Below are 21,797 nucleotides of genomic sequence, written 5' to 3'. Positions count from 1 at the left end.
GCACAGATTTTGTTAAAATTATTTAATAGAGTAGAATACAAGGATAGGTGGATATCAATACCTAGATATTTGAAATGTTTAACCAATGGTATGTTAGAAGGCAGGGGTTTTTCCCCCCACAAGAACAAGAATATAGCACTGAAAAAAGGAACATCCAGTGCCCCCCACACTACAAAGTATCTATCCGTGACTCTGGTAGACAAGGCAAGCAAGCGCTCTATTCCCTTCCTCCCCCCCCTACTAAAATGAACTATATAACTGCCATGCTACAATAATGCTATACAGCTTGAGTTAAACATTAAAAAAGCAAGATATTTACCCCAGCGTTGTGTCGTGAAATGATAAGACAAAAACTATGAGCACAATAGAGCACAGCCAAGATACCATAGAGAAAGATTGTAATACTGAAAAATTTAAGTCCAGAGCAGTCCAAATTAGCAACGACCCAATGACAGCAACAGGTGTCGTCAGCAGCTTTCCACAGAGTGAAAGGATCCAAGGAAAAGGAGATTGACCAGCTGAGGACAAGGTGACGCGCAGCAGAGCTGTCCTTCTTCATCGCATCAGGCTGCGTCTCACCAGCAGGAGAGGGAGACAGACCAGAGGCCTGGGATGGGTCTGGGAGGTTGAGAGATCGAGGATGGCTTGGGCATCACCTGGGGACTTGAACAGGTGAATCACAGAGTTGTAGTTTATATTAAAGGCTGTCGGATAAATTAGAAACGCCTGCAAACCACAGGAACAGGCAAAAGTGAAAGATTGAGAAAAGGCCCTGCGGCGCCGAGCTGTAAAGTTGCTATAATCTGGGAAGAGTTTAAGTTCCTTAGATGTAGAACAAGAGGTGTCTTTCCTGGCTGCTTGAAGGTTAGCCTGACGGTCTGAATTTCTTAAAAGATTGACGATGAGTGCAGGGCCTGTCTTTTGTTTTGGGGTGGTCAGAATAAATACGGTGAGCCTACATTATTTCAATGTCCATCCCAGACAAGGTAATAAACCACAATGGAAGTGATTTGGTCAAAAAATCGACAGTGTCTGCTCCCTCAGCTCCCACTCTCAGACTGATCAGATGAAGGTGACGGTGTCTATTCCATATCCGCCATCTTAGACTCAAATCGGTCCATCTTGGTCTCATGTGACGCTATAACTCTCTTCATTGCAAAGACTAGCAAAATCAGATGTAAAAGTTTTAAAATCCTCAGAGAAAAATGGTACCTAAAGCAGGCAGCGCAGCGTCAGTCTCAATCGTTGTATTTTCAATCCAAGATAACACGTGTTTGAAATATTGGCGTGAGTGTGACATAGCGGACAGGTCCAGATCCAGTTTACTCTTTTCCCCCTCAGAAGGAGAGGAAGAGTGAGAGCTAGGTCTCTTTTTCAAAGAAGACAACATTCTAGGACAATTCAGACATCGAAAACAGAAAGGTAGTGAGGTTTTAAGCCCTTCTAAGAAACTAAATTAAAAAACAAAAAGAGAGAAAAAAACTTAGGCTCTCACAGATCACGTGATTCTCCAGGGGAAGTGTATATTATAGGTAATGTATCACATATAGGAATATATTAAGTATTTGCTGTTACTATATATATATATATATATATATATATATATATATATATATATTAAATATGGACTGGAGAGATGGGCTATAGTGGAAAATGATTGAACCGACGGAAGACTATTATTACCGAGGGGCATTTAATTTTTCCCTATGAGCCGAGTCTGTAGTACTTATTTAACATATGAATCAATCAAAACAATAAGTGAGGCAAGATTGGATAGTAAATATGACTTTATATAGCTGATACAGCATAAATAATAAGTAAATAACATACATTAAATAAAGAATATGTTTTTGAAGTTCATACCGCATAGCTATCAACGTTTTTTCTGGCATACTCTGTATGACTTGCTGACTGCTGCATAATACATTTTAGATCCCTGTCGTCACATTTGTTTACATCGTCGAGCTGAATTTGTTTGAATTTCAGAAAGTCAGAATACAGTGGCAGTGAAGTGTGTATGTATGTGTAGGTGTATACATATATATATATACACACACATACACACATTAATTCCCCCTGCTGGAGGGATTATTGTGTAATTTGCATTCATATGCATTTCTTCAAAATTATAACTAAATGCTATAATATTAAAGATATAATGCCACTGTTTTGCTGTTGATCTCCTTGTTTTCAGTTTGTCTCATGTAAATTATTTTTTCTGTTAGTTTACCTCCATCTAATGTGACCCTAAGTGACCTTAACATTTTGTTCTGTAAATTAAGGTCCTATTAACAGTAAGTAAATGGGGAGAAACAAACATTTCCATCAACATATTGGGTTGTAAAGATATGGTAATCGTCAATTTTGGTTTTGAGAGATTAGTCAAACTGAACATAAATTCTAGAAAACAAAAAGATCAGCAGTGAAACAAAATGGAACTTGTGATAATTGGGGTATGGTAATTTTCTTGTTTTGCCTGAAGCCTTGGTTTTTACATCTTCAAGTATTTATTTAAGAAATTATTGTCATAAACTAATGAAGAATTTCAGTAGATGTGTTGTTGGGATGGTCTTGCACCTTGTCTAAATATTTAATATTTCAATTTAGCTGGCAAAAGAATAACATTACAATACAAATATTTCACAAGAAATGCAATCCTAAAAGGTGTAACTGCATTTGTTGTTTTAGAGCAGCGGAATCTTAAAATGAATAAAACACTTTCGCAAGTATCAGGACAGCTTGTAATCCAACACTTATAATTGTAGCATTTACTTTAGTCATATTATATTCATTCTGATAAAACTGGTTATTGATCTAAAAACTGAACACCATAAAATACTACTTAACAGACTGTCCACAGCTCCATTATCATATAATAATATAAAATGTACAAATGATGAGTAGATCCTGGAAAATCTACAACAATACTGCACCTTATATATTTAGCATTGTTTGAACAGCTTGAATATAAAACGAAAACATAAGAAAACAACCGTCACCACTCGATACCACCTCTCAAACAAAACAAAACAAAATAAAGTAAAAAATCAAGGCTAGAGTAACCTTGCTATGTTTCCCTGAAGTGTTTAATAGATGACTCAGAGGTAATCAATACTGATTTTTATTTTTATTAGAGAATCCACAGCCACCCCCCCTCCCCAAAAAAAAAGAATGTTGTTGACAGTTTCTTAAAAGCAAACAAGACAAATACAAAAAAAAAAAAAAACAAACAAAAAAAGACACATATGTAAGACATTGTCATGGAATTTACTAAATGTATTTTTGTGATTCTACATTTAACACTATTGCGAGTTCTATAGTTATGGTGACAGGAGTAGCAAATATGCAAAGCATCTGTTCTCTATTACATGTACATTATGCAGCGGTTTCAAGGCAATTCACACCAAGTTCATTGACCACTACAGGAAATGAGAGCAGCATGTATTAGAGCAATGTTTTCCCAAAGTGGGGGTCACGATAGTGGAGGTCGTTAAACAGCAAGACATTCTTAAAAAATCAGGCACTGTCTCAGAGAAGGCGATGCTGAATGCATCCTACCTGATTGCAATGCATATTGCAAAAAACAACAAAACTGCACACAAAAGCTGAGGAACTAATATTACCAGTGCCAATTGACAGGTGCAGTGAAATCCTGGGAGCCAGTGCTGCACAAAAGTTCAAAGTAATTACACTGTCCAACAATACTATAGCAGACGGACTGATGATGTATCTCAGGATATAGAATGCCAGCTTATATACACTGAGTACAATCCCCAGGCAAATTTTCTATTCAGCTGGATGAGTCAACTGATATTGCTGGGTGTGCAATACGTCTGGAATTTGTACACATGGGATGGTGACTCCATGAGGATCTTTTAATGTGCCACGAAATTCCATCAAGAACAACATCACAGAAATGTTCAATGCATTGGATTACTTTCAGTCACATAGTTTGGAATGACAAAACTACGTGGGGATTGCAACCGATGGTGCTGCGGGGATGACAGGTAAGATGTCTGGCATCACTGCTTTCTACACCATGAAGCTCTGGCCTGTAAGAAATGTCTCATGAGCTTCATGATGTTTTAGATGCAGCAGTTAAGGTTGTAAACTATATTAAGACCATCTTACATACACTTTGCTTCCAGGCTTTGTGCTGTGAATTAGGACTCAATCATGAACAGCTATTAATGCACAATGAAAAACGCTGGCTTTCTCGTGGGAAGATGATGTAGCGTCTGTTTGAGCTTCAAGAAGAGCTGAATTCCTTCTTCACTGTAAAAAAGCACCCCCTTGCTGATTTTTTTGATGATAAGAATTGACTTATTTCGCTGACATACCTTATTTATTCACTCTCCTAAACAAATTGAATTTAGCAATGCAGGAAAAAGGTGAGCAGCACTGCAAAATTGAGGCATTCAATATTGGCAGAAACAAATGACAGAAAAACAAGGAGTTTGATGTCTCCATTACTACATTGATAATTGACCAGTACTTAATAGCCAATTATGATAAGTTTCAGGACTACTGTCCTAGAAGCCCACATGCTGAGTACTGCTGGGTTGCTGATCCTTTTCCAGTGGACGTAGCAAATTTTTCTTTACCATACCAACTGGAATCACAGCTCATCGATCATGTGACCTCTCAATTAAAGGTACATTTAATACCCAGAACTCGCTGGTAAGGTAATTTCAATTTTATTGCCATTCACCACCACCTATCTGTGTGAAGCAGCATTTTCAGTTGTGACTCTAATAAAAAACAAAATACAGAAACAGGCTGCATATAGGTAATGACTTGCATGCAAGCATGTCGGACAGTTACCCTTGTCTTCAAAAACTCCTGTCAGAAACAACCTCACAAGCACATCTTTTTAATACAAAGCCATCATTGTTTTTGGAAGTTCTCTCAACTCTTTCTTTCTTTCTTTCTTTCTTTCTTTCTTTCTTTCTTTCTTTCTTTCTTTCTTTTAATAGCTAGACAGTAAGTGCTAGTAGTGGATAAACTAATCTTTGACAGGTTGTTGAAGGTTGCTGTTGAATTGAAAATTAAAAAACTGGTATTCAGTATGTTGCAACACAATTTTAAACTGATATGTTAGTTTTTTGGTCATGGGTTCCTGCGTTCATTTGGGTAGACAATCCAAAGTTTGGGAAATGCTGTATTAGAGGATGGGAGTGGGCTAATCTTCCAATATGTGAAGGGTAGTGTTTTGCAAACTTACACCAAATGCAGAAAGTTTGAATATTTACATTTCTCATGAACCCCAATCCACAACTTTTCAATGATAATATATGAAGTGATATTCAGTGCACTAAATCTAGTAATACTGTAGCTGAGTATCATGAGTGAAACCAACAAGCTCTGCAATCCAACAAATAGTGCCTTCCAAGAAAAGCATCCTGAGGCATTTTACAGGTGGTGAACAAAACTGACATTATTACTGTAATTGCCAGTTATAGGCTGAAAAGGCTTTCACAAATAAAACAAACCTTGACCTCTTTCCAACTCTTATCACCTGTAACAGATCCTTTCATACAGTATGTGACAGTAGCTACCTTGGTAAGATAAACTGCATCTGGCAATTACATTTGCACATGATTACTTAGTATCTATACTTAAGACAAAGTTACACCTGATTATGTTTATAAAAAACTAACACACTACTGAATTCTATTTGTGAGCTTTACACTTCTTTACACAGTGCAGAGAGAGAGAGATCGCTATTTGTCATTCTACCCTGGGCCAAATTCAAAAGTAGATCTCCAGGTTAGATACATTTATCAGGACCTTAATCCCTAATATTTCCAAATCCCAAGTCACTAAGCATTATACAATTGCATAACAATTTGCATTATATTATTTATAACAAAACACTTGATGAAATAGTTTTTATGGCACAATCTTTAATATGCCCTGCCAATTTGTCATTTGGAGAGAAGCTTATAATTTCTGGCATAACAATGTACAATCACAGGGTCTCAGTCCTATTTGCCTTAAATTACACTTAAAGGAGAAAATAGTGAGTCATTGTGAATCTCATCAGTTTCACGAGTGTTACATCAGCAGTGTTGTCCTTATTCTCCGAGTTCCCAGTCACATCATTCTACTGAGCTTTAACTAAAGTACAACAGGGATTCTCATTACTAACAAATTCATTGAAACCATCCTTTCTTTTACTCACAATAGTTTACAAGTACTTTTGCTAAAGCAGGTTTATTTCTCCCAAAAAGAAATAAACCAAGGTTGTTAAAATGTTGTTAATTTTTTAATGAACAAAAGTAATTACTGCCTTATGTGATATGTTTTGTTATCGTAGCTGCTTTTGTGATTGGCAGTCCCACTGGGTCAAAATGCATTTAATAGCAGTTGCCCTGTGGCTAAATGCTCTTGAAAGCCTGTTATTATAATACACCTGGATACCTGGAGATGAAGACAAATGAATTGCCCTGTAGAATGCTGATGCTGAATTTGGTACATTTAACAGTAAGTCTTTGTGTCACCATTTTTTTTCTATTGTATACAAGTGTCATACTTGTATTATACAGAATGCAGTTCTGCTATTCTCTTACATGTTGTAAAACAAAGTCAGTTTTTCAAAGGTAATTAAAATAAGGATTAAACTAGAAGGAAATCAATCCTTCATGAAACTAAGCTTTACTGGTTTTATACAGTTGTTTTAATTTTAAAATTGGGCCCTATGTTTACAGTATGGGTTCTTTGTTTACTGTACTACATTATAATCCTAATTAACATTGCAGGACATTGTAAGGATTCCCAGGCCAGTATTGGATGATGTTGCCAATAATGCAGGACTGTGTTTGTAGTAATATAATTGAAAAAAAAAAAAGATTGTACGAGGAAGGTATGAAATGTATTCACTTTCCTACTGTTTACACAGATGCCCGTTATCATATTAAGTCGCAAAACCTGACAATGAACATGTTACAATGAAGAACCCCAGTCTGCTCAAAACAAATATATTATTTCAAATAGTGAAACAACGAACACTGCTTATACTGTGTTCTTTAAAAAAAAAAAAAAAAAAAAAAAAAAAAAAAGATGCCATTAAAAATCTATTCAGAATGGCTAACCCTTAACATATAATGACAAGGAGATAAGGGAAAGAAAACATGTGCTGCAGCATGTCTGTACAAATAAAGGAGTGCTGCAATAAAAAGCATAGTTGTGTGAATAAATAGACTCTTGGATTCTCCAACCACTAATTCATTTGCCTCTTGGCAAAACAGTCAAGAGATGTTTTGGGCTTTCTGTATGTTTCACCCCATATGAAGTCATAATGTTTTAAGAGGCTGCAAAAATGGCAGAGGTCAAACATGTAGATGGCATTTGTATGTGTTAAACAGTTTTGAGATTTCTTTACCTGTATTTTCTATAGTAGAACCTACAGTACAAGAAAAAAAAATTAAAAAAAACAAACACACACAACCCCCCCCCCCCCCAAAAAAAAAAAAACAACAATGCTTTTACTTTCTGATTTAACCATGACATACTATGTACTTTTGTATTACAATAGATATTTAAGCCTGATTTAGTTACTTGAAAAAACAAGCAATGGTTCTAAGTGTTATTAGGGGATGCACAACTATGGACATTTAATTTGTCTCATCTACTATTTACTAGCCATAACTTTGAGTTTCCAACTAAAAGAGTGCTTGGTGAACACGGCATAGCATAACAATGTGTGTCTGCAAATGATTATGCTCATAAATCTGTTATTGTTCCCACTGTCTTGGGAAAATGCTTTATTATAACAATATGTAGTTGTGCATTTTTCATACCATTTTTTAAATCAGTACAACAAGGTAACAAGTTTTCATAGAAGCAAACATCCAAACAAATAACCATACAAAATAGGTATAAAAACAGTATGAAAGTTGCCAACTATTAAATAAACGTCTCTAAAATAATCTGGTTCAGGGTTCTTCTTCACTATGTTACTGTAGTCATCTTTGGAAATCTATACTAAAGATTATGCAGTCATAATTCATAGCAAAAACATGTCCTGCTATTTTAAGATATGGTGTGATATCATTTGGATAGCCTTGACTGCTTTTGTAACTCCAGCTTTTCATTTCGTTACCATACAACGTTAGATAAAATAGTGTAGATTAAGCAAACTATACTGGTACTGATTAGATTAAATACTTAAACATAAAATATATCACAAGGCAAAGGTATGGCCACTATTTTGTGAGAACAAGTTGCCCTTTCTTCACCTTAAATACAAAAGATACTGAGAAAACTTGTAGAAGTGTAATGCATGGCTGCACTAAGTACAGTCATGGCAGTCTTAGCCCAAGGTATCATGAAATGTTTAGCCATGTAAAAATGTTATTGTGTCTTAAAATACTTACCGGTGCTGTACAAGGCTCCAGACAAACAGAGCAAGGGTTAGAACCACTGATGATAAGTAAGTAACATATAGCTTGGCATGCCCATCAGAGAAGCCTGAGGCTGGGTAACTCCAACCCACTGAGGGGTAGATGTACTAAAGTGTTGTGGCTATCCAAATAGTCACAAGCCATTTGCAAATGAGTTAGAAGTCTAGGGTAAAATATGCTAAACAAGCGCAATGCTGTTAGCAAACAATGCTGTTTAGAAAATGCTTTGTGGCACCAGTTTTTCTTTGAGGTTCAGCCTTAGATTAAAATGGGGTTGTGATAGAGTGTTCTCAAATATTATAATGAGAGGTATTAATTAAAGCTGTTGGCAATTGCGCACTTGCAATTGCATCAATTTGTTAACAACATTTGAAAGCAAGTTTTAAACAGCTGCAATTAGCAAACTTTTAAAAGGCAATATGAAACAGACTATCCCCTAACCACAGCTGCTGTGAGTGCAGCAAGAAAGAGCCATTGTCCTCAACAAGAACAAGTGATTTGTAGGCTGAGAAGAGAAAGGCTATTTTGTGCTCACATTACCCTCTTTGACTTAATTGAAAACCAAATTAAGCACAGAATTCTTGAGCTGCTGTCTGATTTAAAAGATGACTTGGAGCCTGTCACCCAGAGAAGCCATGCTATCTTTGCAGCGGTCAAGCTATTGTTCACCCTGCATTATCTTACCTCTGGATCCTTTCAGGTGACTGGCAGTCATATTCAATGCATTTTTGAGGTGAACACCCAAATACCTATTGTTCCCTAAAAGCAGGGTGTACTTACAAGTCTTGAAAACGAATTTCTTTGACATTTCCTCAATGTTTTGGGAGCAATAGACTGTACACATGTGCCGCTAACCCCTCCAGCTCATTCTGAGCATCTGTATAGGAATAGGAAACACACCTAGTCTATTAATGTGCAGGTGGTTTGTAATTCTACACAATTTAGCACTGCACCACTAAGGTAAATACAAACTGACAGTATAAATTTGGCTTATAGGCTTCTCATGATAATATAAATTAGTGGTGCAATGCAAATTGTATTTCTGGTCCCTTGAAATTCGTATTAACGAGAATTGACTGTCCTCCTTTAAGTATTATAACTTGTCAATGCAGCATCATTATCTATTTTTGTGTTAATTGTCTAGGCTACTAAGTAGCCAAGTTAAAAATAATAACAATTAATTTTAAAAAAAGCACTAAATTAATTTTGTTTCAATTTAAAATAATCTTTTATCAGCAGCATGACTTATTTTGTATTACCGGTAGCCTACAGGCTAAAGTAAAAAGAAAGTGTGCTGGGTATTCATTGATTTTACTACCATACTATATACTGTATAGGCCTACTGTACAGATTTATATATTTTTCATTATGTAATGTGCAGCCTACCCAAAACACATTAGTGTAATTTCAGCGCAATGATTTATATATTTAAAATACATTGAGCAATATAAATGTATGTGTGTGCAATTTTATTGTATTTTCTTTAACCCAACACCTCCTTATGTCAGACAAACATGTTCAGTTTAGTGAGGGGCTACTGTATGATTAAGAAATTTTTTGGTAGAAAAACATTTTTTATTCGGGGGTGAAGGTGGGGGATCCACTATAGAATCTGATGGGATTATACAGTTTTTCATTATTTATTCAAAAAACTGTCGCACAACTCTCACAATGCTAGAGCTCTCACTAAGAGGCTGCAACAAATATTTAAATTAGTATATTGTGGCTCTCTTCATTAACATATTTTTTCTTCGTACATATAACAAAATGCATACTTTGCGAATTGTCACAACACAAATGCAAACTGCAGTATGTTTGTGCTGCAACTGGCCCATCTTAGTACATCTACCCCTGAATTTGCGCCAAGAGGAAAGGGAAACCACTGAGTCCTTGTCTCATAAAAGGATCCTGCTGTGTTAAAATGGTCTTTGATCATTATTTCAACTGTATCAAAATAGACATATAAATGGTGCTTACCAAAGTAAATCACCAACTTTTTCACAATTTACTTTTAACTGCACATCATAATGAAAAACACCAGCGAGACTAAATGTTTTATAAAATAATTAAACAGTTGAACTTTATCAAAGAAATAAAACCATACAATTGTTCAAATCATTTCCCAGAATGTCGGAAAGCATGTAGAAAGCATGTAGCATGCCCTTGGCATTCTGTTACATAACATATAAAAGCGAACTCTCTTATTATACAAAATGTCTCTTTAAAATTACTTTTAATTAGTTTTTTCTGTTAGCTCATTGGTAGTTCTTGGATGCTACTTGATAATAGTGGAATTCAGCTGCAGTAGTTTCACACTTCACAGTGAAGCAAATCATGCATTAGCATTTTCAAGAACCTTTTATAGTGTATTTGATTTTGTTTTTACAGAGAACAAATGGAGAATATATATATTTTGTCCACTCATGTTTTTCTCTTATCGGAAAGCCTTCTTTGTGTTGCATACAAAGCTAGCAATGTCACACATCAAACCAATAAGCAATAAACTAATTTTGCAAGCTTAAAGGGAGTTTACCTTAAGGGAATAAATTAGTTGCTGTGACATGATTTTGGCATGGCTGACATGTATAAAATGCTTTGTCACTTCTGTGTGCCAGAAGGTGCCACTAGCAGCCCAGACTATGTTTGTCATACTACATTTTCATTATAAAATAGAAGACCCATTCAGTTTGGTACCAATTATCATATCACACACTAGTGCCAGCCTGTCGCTCCACACATATACTGTAGATATAAATGTAAACATGGCAGTCTGGCTGGTCTTACAATGAAACAAAGTTTAATGGTAATTATGATTGATAAAAAAAAATGATGTTCCCATTTACAGTGGCTAATTTTACAAAAATAAACTGTTTATAGATAAATGATTATAGATAAATTCATACTATTCAATCAGATGCTCACAGTGTAGTTTTAACGAGCACATTACATAATTATGACTGCTCTGTAATATAGACATTTTGGCAAGACCTGGCATAATTGGGTCTGATTGAGTGTGTTCAGATAGACAACCTGAGCATGAATACAATGGATGATTTTCTTGTTTGTGGCTTAAGCATGAATCTCATAATCTGGTATAGCTACAAAAGTGACCCGAGTATGAAAGATTGAGACTGCCTGCTGTCCTTGATTATCTGGGGTGGCTACTGGTCTGGGCACTCTGCCTCTGTTGCTGCAGAGAGTAAACAGATTTACAGAATATAGAAGTTAACATTAGATAGTGCCACACTGCGTACCTCTCATAACACCCACCTCAGTTTTACTCTAAGTAACCCATAATGGCGTAGATACAAAAAGCAATATGACCACTTTGGAGTATGGTATTGGTGGTTTCGAAAAGAACAATAGGGTTAGAGGTATAGTTATTATTTAAATACTTTTTTTTTTTTTTTTTTTAACAAACAATCAATAGTTTGTAACAATATTTAACCTTACTGTAGTTGACATCAAAACTCATTTGATTGTCCTAACAGGAATGTCAAAATTTTTTTTTTAAAAAAACAACAACAAAAAAAACACCCCCAACCAAAATTATTCCTTTTTTTGCACTAGGTAAGATTCCAATTCATATATTTTATTTTAATATTATTTATATATATATATATATATATATATATATATATATATATAATATATATATAGATACCGTAATTTATAAATATACTATCAAAATGCAACAAGTTTATATCAAATGATATAACAAGTGTTAAAAGTGCATATAATATAGTGAATTGTATAAGGCAGTTCATAAAATAATAGTGTTTGATTAGGGTTACCCATTGCATTTTTTTTTTTTTTTTTTTTTTTTTTTGCTATTGCTTGTTCTCTATTTTATACAGTTGTGTGCTTGACCTGATTCCCCACTCCTGCGTAGGTGTATATAGTGCATTGTGCAGCTGAATTTAGAACTGGTCCTAGCTGGTTAAAAAACACAGCAATGGTTGCTCATGCATAGCTTAAATCAAATACACCCGAATAATAACTACATGCTAATGCAGCAAAGAAAATAAATGATTACCATAACTCAAAGCATGCCATAATCTTAAATAATATTCAGTCAGTGTTGTCTGTTCTCAATGAGCTTGTGGCTAGACTGTTAAAAGTCATAAATCAACTAGAAACTTCTAAATAAGAAATTTGAAAATTCAGCTATGTAGCCTTGGAAGCAAACAATAACACTCTTATAATTATAATTATATTGTGTGGTTTTCTGCAATATTGTCCTTCATTTTGTTTACCTAACCTATATTTTTGTCTATGTCTCCTGGCCAGAAGATGTGCAATAGAATGCTTGGTTGAACAGATAACGCAATATTCTTCTCTGAGGGAGAATTAATAAAGAATAGAACTATGAAGACTTCCCCTATGTCTTTTTAAGTGATTTTATTTTTAAAGTGGTCTGAAAACTAATAACTTACAAAACCCAGGACAACTGAAGATTAATATCTGAAGAGATTTAGCTACACTATACTATATATCCCTCTCTGCAAGAGATATGGGTAGAGAGCAAAACTAAATATATCCTGTCTTTGAAAAGTGCACAACTACTACTGTACTTACACTGCCAAACAACCTCACCAATGACTATCTACTGTTTGCTTTTTCAAAATGATCAACATCATATTCATAGTGCTGTGTAAACAACACTGATGCTCTCTGTTAATGGCACTCTCCTATGTTTTAGTATGAGAACTTCAGCACTTTTTAAAAATGTTTTTCTTTGTTTTCTCAATCAGAAATTGCTCTTCCTCTGCAACACCACTCCCTGATTTCCTCTGTGTTGTCACCTGTGGCTTTAGGAATGCTGTAGGGACTTGTTACCTTGTGCCTTCAGAGACTAGTTGTTTAATTAACTCAATTAAAAAAATAAATAAATAAATGAGTACCAGTACTTATAACAGGTCTGAGTATAATTTACAAATCAAAATTGCAACCCCAGACCTTTTTACAGAACAGTATTCTATGCCTGCAATGCCAATATAATGTGAACATGTTTTGGAATCCTAACATAATTGCTATATAACTTTCTTCTATTATTGTATAATGTTTGAAAAGCACACTAGTGGAGCATATGGCATCTATTGGCAGCAATACAAAAACAATCAGAAAAAGTGTTTCAATATTTTCAATGTTCAGAAATGAAAATAAAGCCTTTCCAGGGCAATGCATAGAATTATACTTTTGTTACACATGGACAATACATTTGAAGGCTGTTAGCCTACAACGGCAAATTAAACTGAGCGTTGCAAACATTATTGTTCCTCTGAGATAGTTTCCGTAGAGACCATTGTTTAAAATGTAAGCAACCGATGTTGAAAATCAAGCAACTGTAATGCTGCATTCCTGTACCCTAACAGCTTGCTCTTTAATATTGAACTAAGTCCACTGGTTTTCTCTTAATAATCAACTACAGCTCTTCTAGTTTTCAAGTTATACAGTGCTGGTATTGTATTTGTATTTATTTGTGTTGACATCCTAGTTGCCACCCTGGGAGTGTTAGGAGTAGCGCACAGCCATACTGACCGCAAACATTTTGTTTCACAGTTTAATTTCCACTGTTTTATTTTTCACTTTTCATTTCGTTGTATGCCCGCCGTATACCACCGCTCCTGGCTGCATCACGTGGGGTTTTCTGTGCATTTCATTCAGTAATATGTCCTGCGAGCCTGAACCGTGTTGTCAACATCACCTCCATGTCTCCCTGCTTGTCTGTCAGCAGTAAATTCACACTCCCTATCACACCATTGGATAAAAACATCTGTTTTCTTAGATAAATGGCCTTGAGAATGGAGTCGCTTTTTATTAATACTCTAGACACCACTAAGTCTAGCATAGACTTATTTCACACAAGATATAAACATCTCTGTGTATATTGTTTTCTTTTCAAGGTTTGTGGTAAATTTATGTGGATATAAAAAAAATGACAATGTATGATCAATGCAGATCAATTTATGACAAGACTATACATAGTACAGTACAGAGTGCAAAAAAATCAGGAGATTAGAGAAGTAGGTGAATTCCAGTCTAATTGTTAGTGATGCATACATGTTTGCTGGGGACTTGTACAGTATGCCACTTCAATAACTTTTCTGAAGCTAATTTTGTAATACAGTAATGCAATTCTAAGTCTGTGTATTCGAGTTTTGCATGTACCGCAATATGCATTCTGTTAGTATCAATTTATAGATAAATCAAATATGTTTTAAACCACTAGCAAGTGTTTTGGTAAGGCAACATTTCTTCAATGGCCTGTTCATTAAGATAAACCTTAATCACATACTGCCCTGAATCCTGATATTGCATTTAACTCACTACAGACATACCACAGTATGCTATGAACAAGGTTGATAAATATTTAAAATGATGTACATTTGTCCTTGATGCAGTGAGCTAACAATATGTTAAATGAATGGCATTTCTAATTTTAATTTACTTGTAATAATCGGCTATCTAAAGTAAGAAAAAAAGAATACATGTAATGATAAATAACTAGACTTGCAGGTAGAGATTATTTGTAAAGTGAAACTTTAAATTTCCAAGTAAACTGTTTAAAATGTTCTTATCTTCAGCTTGTAAGGGATTAACATTAATAAACAAGTACATTTTTTTTCTTAAGTGTTGCTCTGTTGAGCATTAAAATGGCAATTTAAAACTCTTCACTGTTGAGGAGATCCAAAGCAGTTCACCTGAATTCTAAAGGTAACAAGTTTTAATTCCAGCTGGCATTTCACGCAGTTTAGAAACTCCAAATTCTCTCGCCATTGTCATGACTTATGTAACGTAGCACCCACGTTCCTCACGCTATAGGAAGTATGCGTCTAAAACACTGTGTGATTTTAAAGGGTGGGTAAATCGCCTTCTCATGCTAAAAAGCCATGCAATTGTCCAAACACTTTTTTTTTTTTTGCTTGGAAACATATCTGAAAGCTGTACCTTATACTCACGAGACTTCAGCAGGGAAAAATCTTGTTTGGTACGTAACCTTGCACAGCTTTCTACGGCAACTAAAGGCCGTACCAAGCAATTCTTTATAAACATTAGATCTGCTGATAGTAGCCCTTGCAAACGTATTCAACAATTCAAATGATTGCAGTTTCACTCATAAAATGATAGTGCTTTATGGTTTAGTTGTTTTATAAGCAAGGTTATAAGAAATACTGAAGTTACTTTGTTAAAAAAAAATGCAGTCATTTCCAATAAATAAATAAATAAATAAATAAATAAATAAGCTCTTTGCAAAGCACATAAATATTTTTATCTTTTACACGCTTGTTAGCTATGTGTTTGGTAATCAAACTGATTGCTTTAAGCTTAGACTTTTCTGTCCCTTGGCAATAAGATGTAAATTATTGTACACTAGACTCATGTGGCATCTAGCATGGGTACCTACCAATCCTACCAAGGACACAAAAAAGTTACATTTGCACCGTTAAATGTACCGGCAGCACCAGGCTTGAGCGACCACCTATTAGAGTTGAAGTAAAATCTCTTAAGCCTAATTCATTGAGCAAGATTTGTTTTAGGTGAACAAAAACATGAAAAAAAAAAAAAAACTGTTGGTTCCATGAATGTGTTTAAAAAAAAAAATAATAAAAATCCTGGGTTTAACATCAGCTTGCTGCAAGATTCACATAACGAAGTTCAAGAAAGATTCAAAAATGGCTGTGTGGATTAGCAGCTACTGAGAAATATGTTGAACTCGTATGGACCGGTACACTGGATACTATTATTATTATTATTATTATTATTATTATTATTATTATTATTATTATTATTATTATTATTATTATTATTATTAAAATGGCAAGTATAGTAGCCTGTTGTAGATTTACTACCAGTATTTTGAAAATGTACTGCACTAAACATTTTGACTGGATAATTTTTATATCATTAACTGAAAGTGTTAGATTTTTGTATGCTCTGTTTGTATAAAGATAAGAATTGCTGAAGCTATGGCTCTGTAGGAAAACTTGTATATAATATATTTGTACGTTTATAATAGGTTTCTAATACATATGTATGCAGTCAAAAATGTTTAGCAAATAATACATGGATAGTACACAGCAGATTCTTATGCACTGTTGATATTTGTTTTTTGTTTGTTTATTTTTTTGTGAAAAAAAAGAACAAACCACAATACATTTGTATAGTATGTCACACATACAACTGCTACAGTCAGACCATTTAAATAACAGTATATACATACTAATACAAAAGCTACATTAAAGTTACATTAAAACCCACTATGATAAGAAAGCTATTTTATAAAAGTGCATTTTTAGGCTTGACTTGAAAACTGTAACGGTCCCAGTATCCCTGACAAATGAAGGCAGAGCATTCCATAATTAAGGAGCTCTACAAAAAAAATCCCTAGCTCCTGTGTTGCTTTTGTTGAGCCCAAGAATAACCAGCAGCCCTGCATCCTGTTATCTTAGAGTGTGGTTTGGAAGATATGGGGGTCAGTAACTCCTGCAAATAACTAGGTGCTAATCCATTCAGGGCCTTGTAAGTTTACAGCAAAATCTTAAAATCAATTCTACACTGCACAGGGAGTCAGTGTAAAGAGGCCAAAACAGGGGTAATATGTTCACTTTTTCTGGTTTTAGTCAGAATTCTAGAGACAGTATTCTGAACAAGCTGCAGGCAGGATACAACATTTTGGGACACAAGAAAAAAGTGCTTTACAGTAATTAATTCTAGATGAAACAAAGACATGCTTTAGTCTCTCGGCATCAGATACAGAAATAATTGGTCTAAATTTGGCTATATTTCTCAAACAGTTTAAAGATACTTTAGTAACTTCCCTAACATGAGTCTTAAATGAGAGATCAGGATCAAAGGTGCCCCCCAAACTCTTAATTTCTAGTTTAAGTTTTGATGAGTCTGCAAGGGTCGAGCTCATGTAATCCCACATTTCCTTTTAGTTGGTTCTGTGAGCCCACTAGCATAACCTCTGTTTTATCTGAATTCAACATTAGAAAATGCTGTGACATCAAATGCATGGCGTCTGTAAGGCAAGTAGCTAATAATACCCAGGCAGAAGAAATACCTGGCTTTAGGGACAAATAATAGCTGGGTATCAGCAGCATAGCAATAAAAGTTCACTCTGTGTCTGCGGATAATGTCACTTAATGGTAGCATATATAATGAAAACAGCAAGGGACCTAGAATGGAGCCCTGTGGAACACCACAGACAACTTCCGATAATGGCGATTTTCCTCCCCAATAGAGACAAACTGAAACTTATCAGAAAGATAAGATTTGAACCAGGATATGACAAGGCCAGACAGTCCCACTGTGCTTTCAAGGCGATTCTGTAGGATGGAATGGTCTACTGTATCAAAGGCAGCACTTAGATCATGAAGAATTAAAACTGATGGAAATTCCGAGACAGAGCTTCTCAGCAGATCATTCATAACTCTGACAAGGACATTTTTGGTGCTATGTACAGCACGAAAACCAGACTGAAACTTCTCGAATATAACATTAAGAGAACCTAAAATAAAAATGTACCTTTTAGTGGGCTTAAGCAGCATAAAGACAATGATTTTTAGCTTTGTAACCTCAAATGACGAAGGCTGTGGTAAACATTTAAAGTAATAATCAAGGGCCAGTATTGCTTGCAAAGGTTTGTTTCCATTTGCATACCTCTAAATCTAAATTCAATACAACAGCTGATTAAAACCTAACCATGCATATAACCAAGATTTCAATTACGCTTCACAGACTTCAATTTCAATTCCCTTCTATGTAAAAAAAGTCACCTGTTAAGCATAGGTCAGAAGATTTTGGCCATGTCATAAGAACGTATAAAATGATGAAAGATATTTTTTTAAGTTGTCACTATCACATGGCATTCAAACAACTTTTGTATGATCAGATTGTTACTATAATACAACACAACACAATTTGGATAAACAAATGCCATAAAAGGGAACACAGCTGATTGGCGAGCAAAATTACTGATTTGGCTGAAGCTATTAATACATGCTGCAGCTACGGTACTTGGTGACAACTGTTTCCCTCGGATTTAATCCACCTGGAAGACTCCTTAAATATGAAAAGATAATACAAAGAAGCCTACAGTTAACTGACTTTTTCAAATAGAAACCAACACATACCTCTAATAACAGCATTTGCTTCTATAAATAAGTAAAAGTCACATCTTTAAACATTTAAAGAAGTACCTCAGACCACATTAGTGGACAAATCCATTCACTGTAAACCAATCAATCAACATTTAAGCAATGAACAGTTAAATGCAAGATTAGAAAACACATTTTCAGCAAGCGCTGACAACTGCAATCTTTCTAGCTTATACAGCTTTAAGGAAATCCATGCCAATTTCTTTACCACAGGGAGTGATTTACCTTTTGGGTCAATGTCTTTTAAAAAAAAAAAAAAAAATAAAAAACAAGGGCAATCATTAGTTATTAATGAAAGTCCCCCAAATTCAGCCAAAAGCAAGGTACTCATCACAGATCCATCAAAATAAAAGTTCACAAAAGCAGGACTCATAGAAGGACACATATACCTGTTATGCTTGTCAACCAGTCCACAAAGTCATTGCTGCATACATTCTCACTTTGCTTTGGGAAGATACTGCCTCTTACCCTTACGACTTAAAAATGTAAGCAAACCTACCAATACTGTGCCAATAAAAATTGTATTCTTGCTGGAGAAAACTAGTGATTATTGTATCTAATGTATTTTCATTACAGACATCTACAGCTTCTTAAAGTATCTACATTTAACTTCTATATACATTCCAAAAATCTTAATCCGATAACAGTATCTTGTGATTCTCTATCACTATAAACAAAAGATTCACAATGCCAAAAAGAAACAGAAAGATAAAAAATTAAATAAAAAGAAAAGAGGAAATGAGCAGTTCTAAGATAAATGTGCATTTTTCCACAAGTAAAGACATAATTTGTACCAAGTGGAAGAAACTACTCTCACTGATTTATTTTGCTTAAAATGCAGTAAATGGCAAGCATAGTTGTTGTCTGACAGCATTCTTGAGAAATACCACAAAAGGGCTTCAGTATTCCCACTACACAGGAATGTTACTTGTATCAGGTTTTCTAAGAATAAAGTAAAATTACCTGTACACTTACTGTACATATACTTAATAGTATACTAAACTGGAATACTAACGTTTTTTAACTTAATGCACATACTGTAGCCCATAAATGGGTTTGCACATGCCTTACTATGTAAACAGAAACATCTGATAAGGATTGTTACTTATCTAAATGGTCCATTTCACTATGTTTAATATATATTGGTAGTCACAGTGAATTTGTGCTTACAAAGTTCCTTATTTTATGCATAATATTAAAGGGCAGCCTCTGATTAGTCAGTGAATCAACTATGTAAACTAAACTGAATAGATAAATTTAAGGTTGGTTTATGTGGATCTACTGCATTGATAAAGGTTCAGAAAGGTGAGGGAATTGTGTTGTCCAAAGATTATTCAGCCTATTTCTTCACTGGGCAGTTGTGTGTATTTTGCCCACCTCTTATGTGGAATCAGTGCTCCCTGTTGTTATGCTATACTATATTTGTTTTTGTTTGTGTTTGCCCCTACCATTTTCCATATGCTCTGCCTCACCAACACTGCCATCTGGCGTAGTCCTCTCATAGTTGTCCTCTGGGAGGGGTAGGGCACCCAGTCTGGGACCCGACGAGCTCTTACTGCTGGGCGTCTCCGATTCTTCCAATCCACTATCATAGCAACTCTGCAATGATCCCTGGTTTGGGTCCTGAGGCTGGCTCACCACAGAAAACGTCACTCTGCGAAATGGCTACAAGAGAAAAGATTCTCAAGGTCACTTTCAGGGCCAATGATGCTGAAGTTACAAATTACTGCAGCTTTTTTATGTGACAGCTGTGTAAGTGCATTTCATGGGTGGTGAATATGGTATGGGGTTAAACCGCTGAGAAACATGAATTTCCATTTTTCAATAAGTTTGTAGTCTTACTGAGAAAAAAAAAAAATGTTCTATTCACTGATATTAATAACAGCCCTCTTTGAACCCTCAAAGAATACAACTAAAATGCATCCCCAGAGGCACCACAGATCTGAAGAGGATATTCTGTTGCATTTGTCTGCATATTTTTAACCAAGCCATAGCCATAGTAATAATATTAATTATTAATTATTCCTCCTCATGTTAGAGAATTGATCTTAGCCAGAAACATTATTTCAAAAATACCTTCCAGTGACTGGATTCCACACAGCTGGGAAAGCACATAGCTGCTCAAATCAATTTGCTTTAGCAGACTATACATTTTGACACTGCTGTGTTGCCAATACAATGAAAAAAACATTTATTAATACAGTCAGTCCTGTTCTTTTTTAATGTCACTTAATGTAGAGAGAATGATGACATTTGTAGATTCCGAAGAAATTTGACTTGTATATCTTAGATATGCATGCCTTAGAAATACAGTAAATGAGTATCGGCAAGCATTGATGAAGAAGGTTATTTCTTAACAATGATCATGGGTTCTAGTTTGTTATATTACATCACTGTCCAGTGGCGTACATACTACACTAGCAACCATAGCATCGCGCTATATATATATATATATATATATATATATATATATATATATATATATATATAGAGAGAGAGAGAGAGAGAGAGAGAGAGAGAGAGAGAGAGAGAGAGAGAGAGAGAGAGAGACTATGGGAGCGGATTGCTGCAACCCTGTAAACTCCTAACTGATTGGTCAGAGGTCAAGAGACTGATAAAGGCCAGTCAACACAGGGTTGCTAAGGAACTATATAACTAAGTGTGGAAATTTTTCAGTAAATCCAGTGAAAGCTTGAAACAGACAGGCAGGCAGTATATCTCAATAACCACACCAAAGTGGAGCTCAGAAGAGAAAAAATAAATTAGAAATTTCAGAAACTTCCTAAAATGTGGGCATGACAGAATTGAAACACAAAAAGAAGCGCAGGACACCCAACAGTCTGACCCCGATCCAATGGCAAATACAAGCTGTGAAAAAAAAAAAGTTTATAGAAAGAGTGATGATCAAGTAACATTATGAAACAGTACTAGAAAATTATGGTGCTGCAGTTGCGTTTGATAATTTCCCTAAAGAAGAATAATATTTAACAGACAGGATTAACTTTCCTCACTACAAAAAGGATATTGCTGTTTAGAAATAATACAATGAAGGGTGATCAGAATTATTCCTGGTTTAAAAGGCATGTCATATGCAGACAGGCTAAAAAAATTGAATCTATTTAGTCTTGAACAAAGAAGAGTATGCGGCGATCTGATTCAAGCACTCAAAATTCTAAAAGGTATTGACAATGTTGACCCAAGGGACTTTTTTGACCTAAAAAAAGACACA

At 35.0% G+C, this 21,797-nt stretch overlaps 1 protein-coding gene across 3 annotated transcripts in view; it reads right to left on the bottom strand.

The window, feature by feature from the left end:
* The window catches only part of LOC121323821 (protocadherin-7-like), a 181,946-nt gene that overhangs the window by 89,709 nt on the left and 70,440 nt on the right, over positions 1-21,797 (bottom strand). For 2 of the 3 annotated variants that reach the window (XM_041265078.1, XM_041265094.1), the window contains exon 2: positions 20,017-20,233. In XM_041265078.1, coding sequence (XP_041121012.1) covers positions 20,017-20,233 — 217 coding nt within the window. The remainder of the gene's footprint in view (positions 1-20,016; positions 20,234-21,797) is intronic. The other variant, XM_041265085.1, reaches the window with a different exon arrangement.

This window comes from Polyodon spathula, chromosome 1 (assembly GCF_017654505.1).
Source record: "Polyodon spathula isolate WHYD16114869_AA chromosome 1, ASM1765450v1, whole genome shotgun sequence".
NCBI lineage: Eukaryota > Metazoa > Chordata > Actinopteri > Acipenseriformes > Polyodontidae > Polyodon > Polyodon spathula.
The sequence above is the reverse complement of the archived record's forward strand: the minus strand, read 5'-3'. Positions and strand labels throughout refer to the sequence as shown.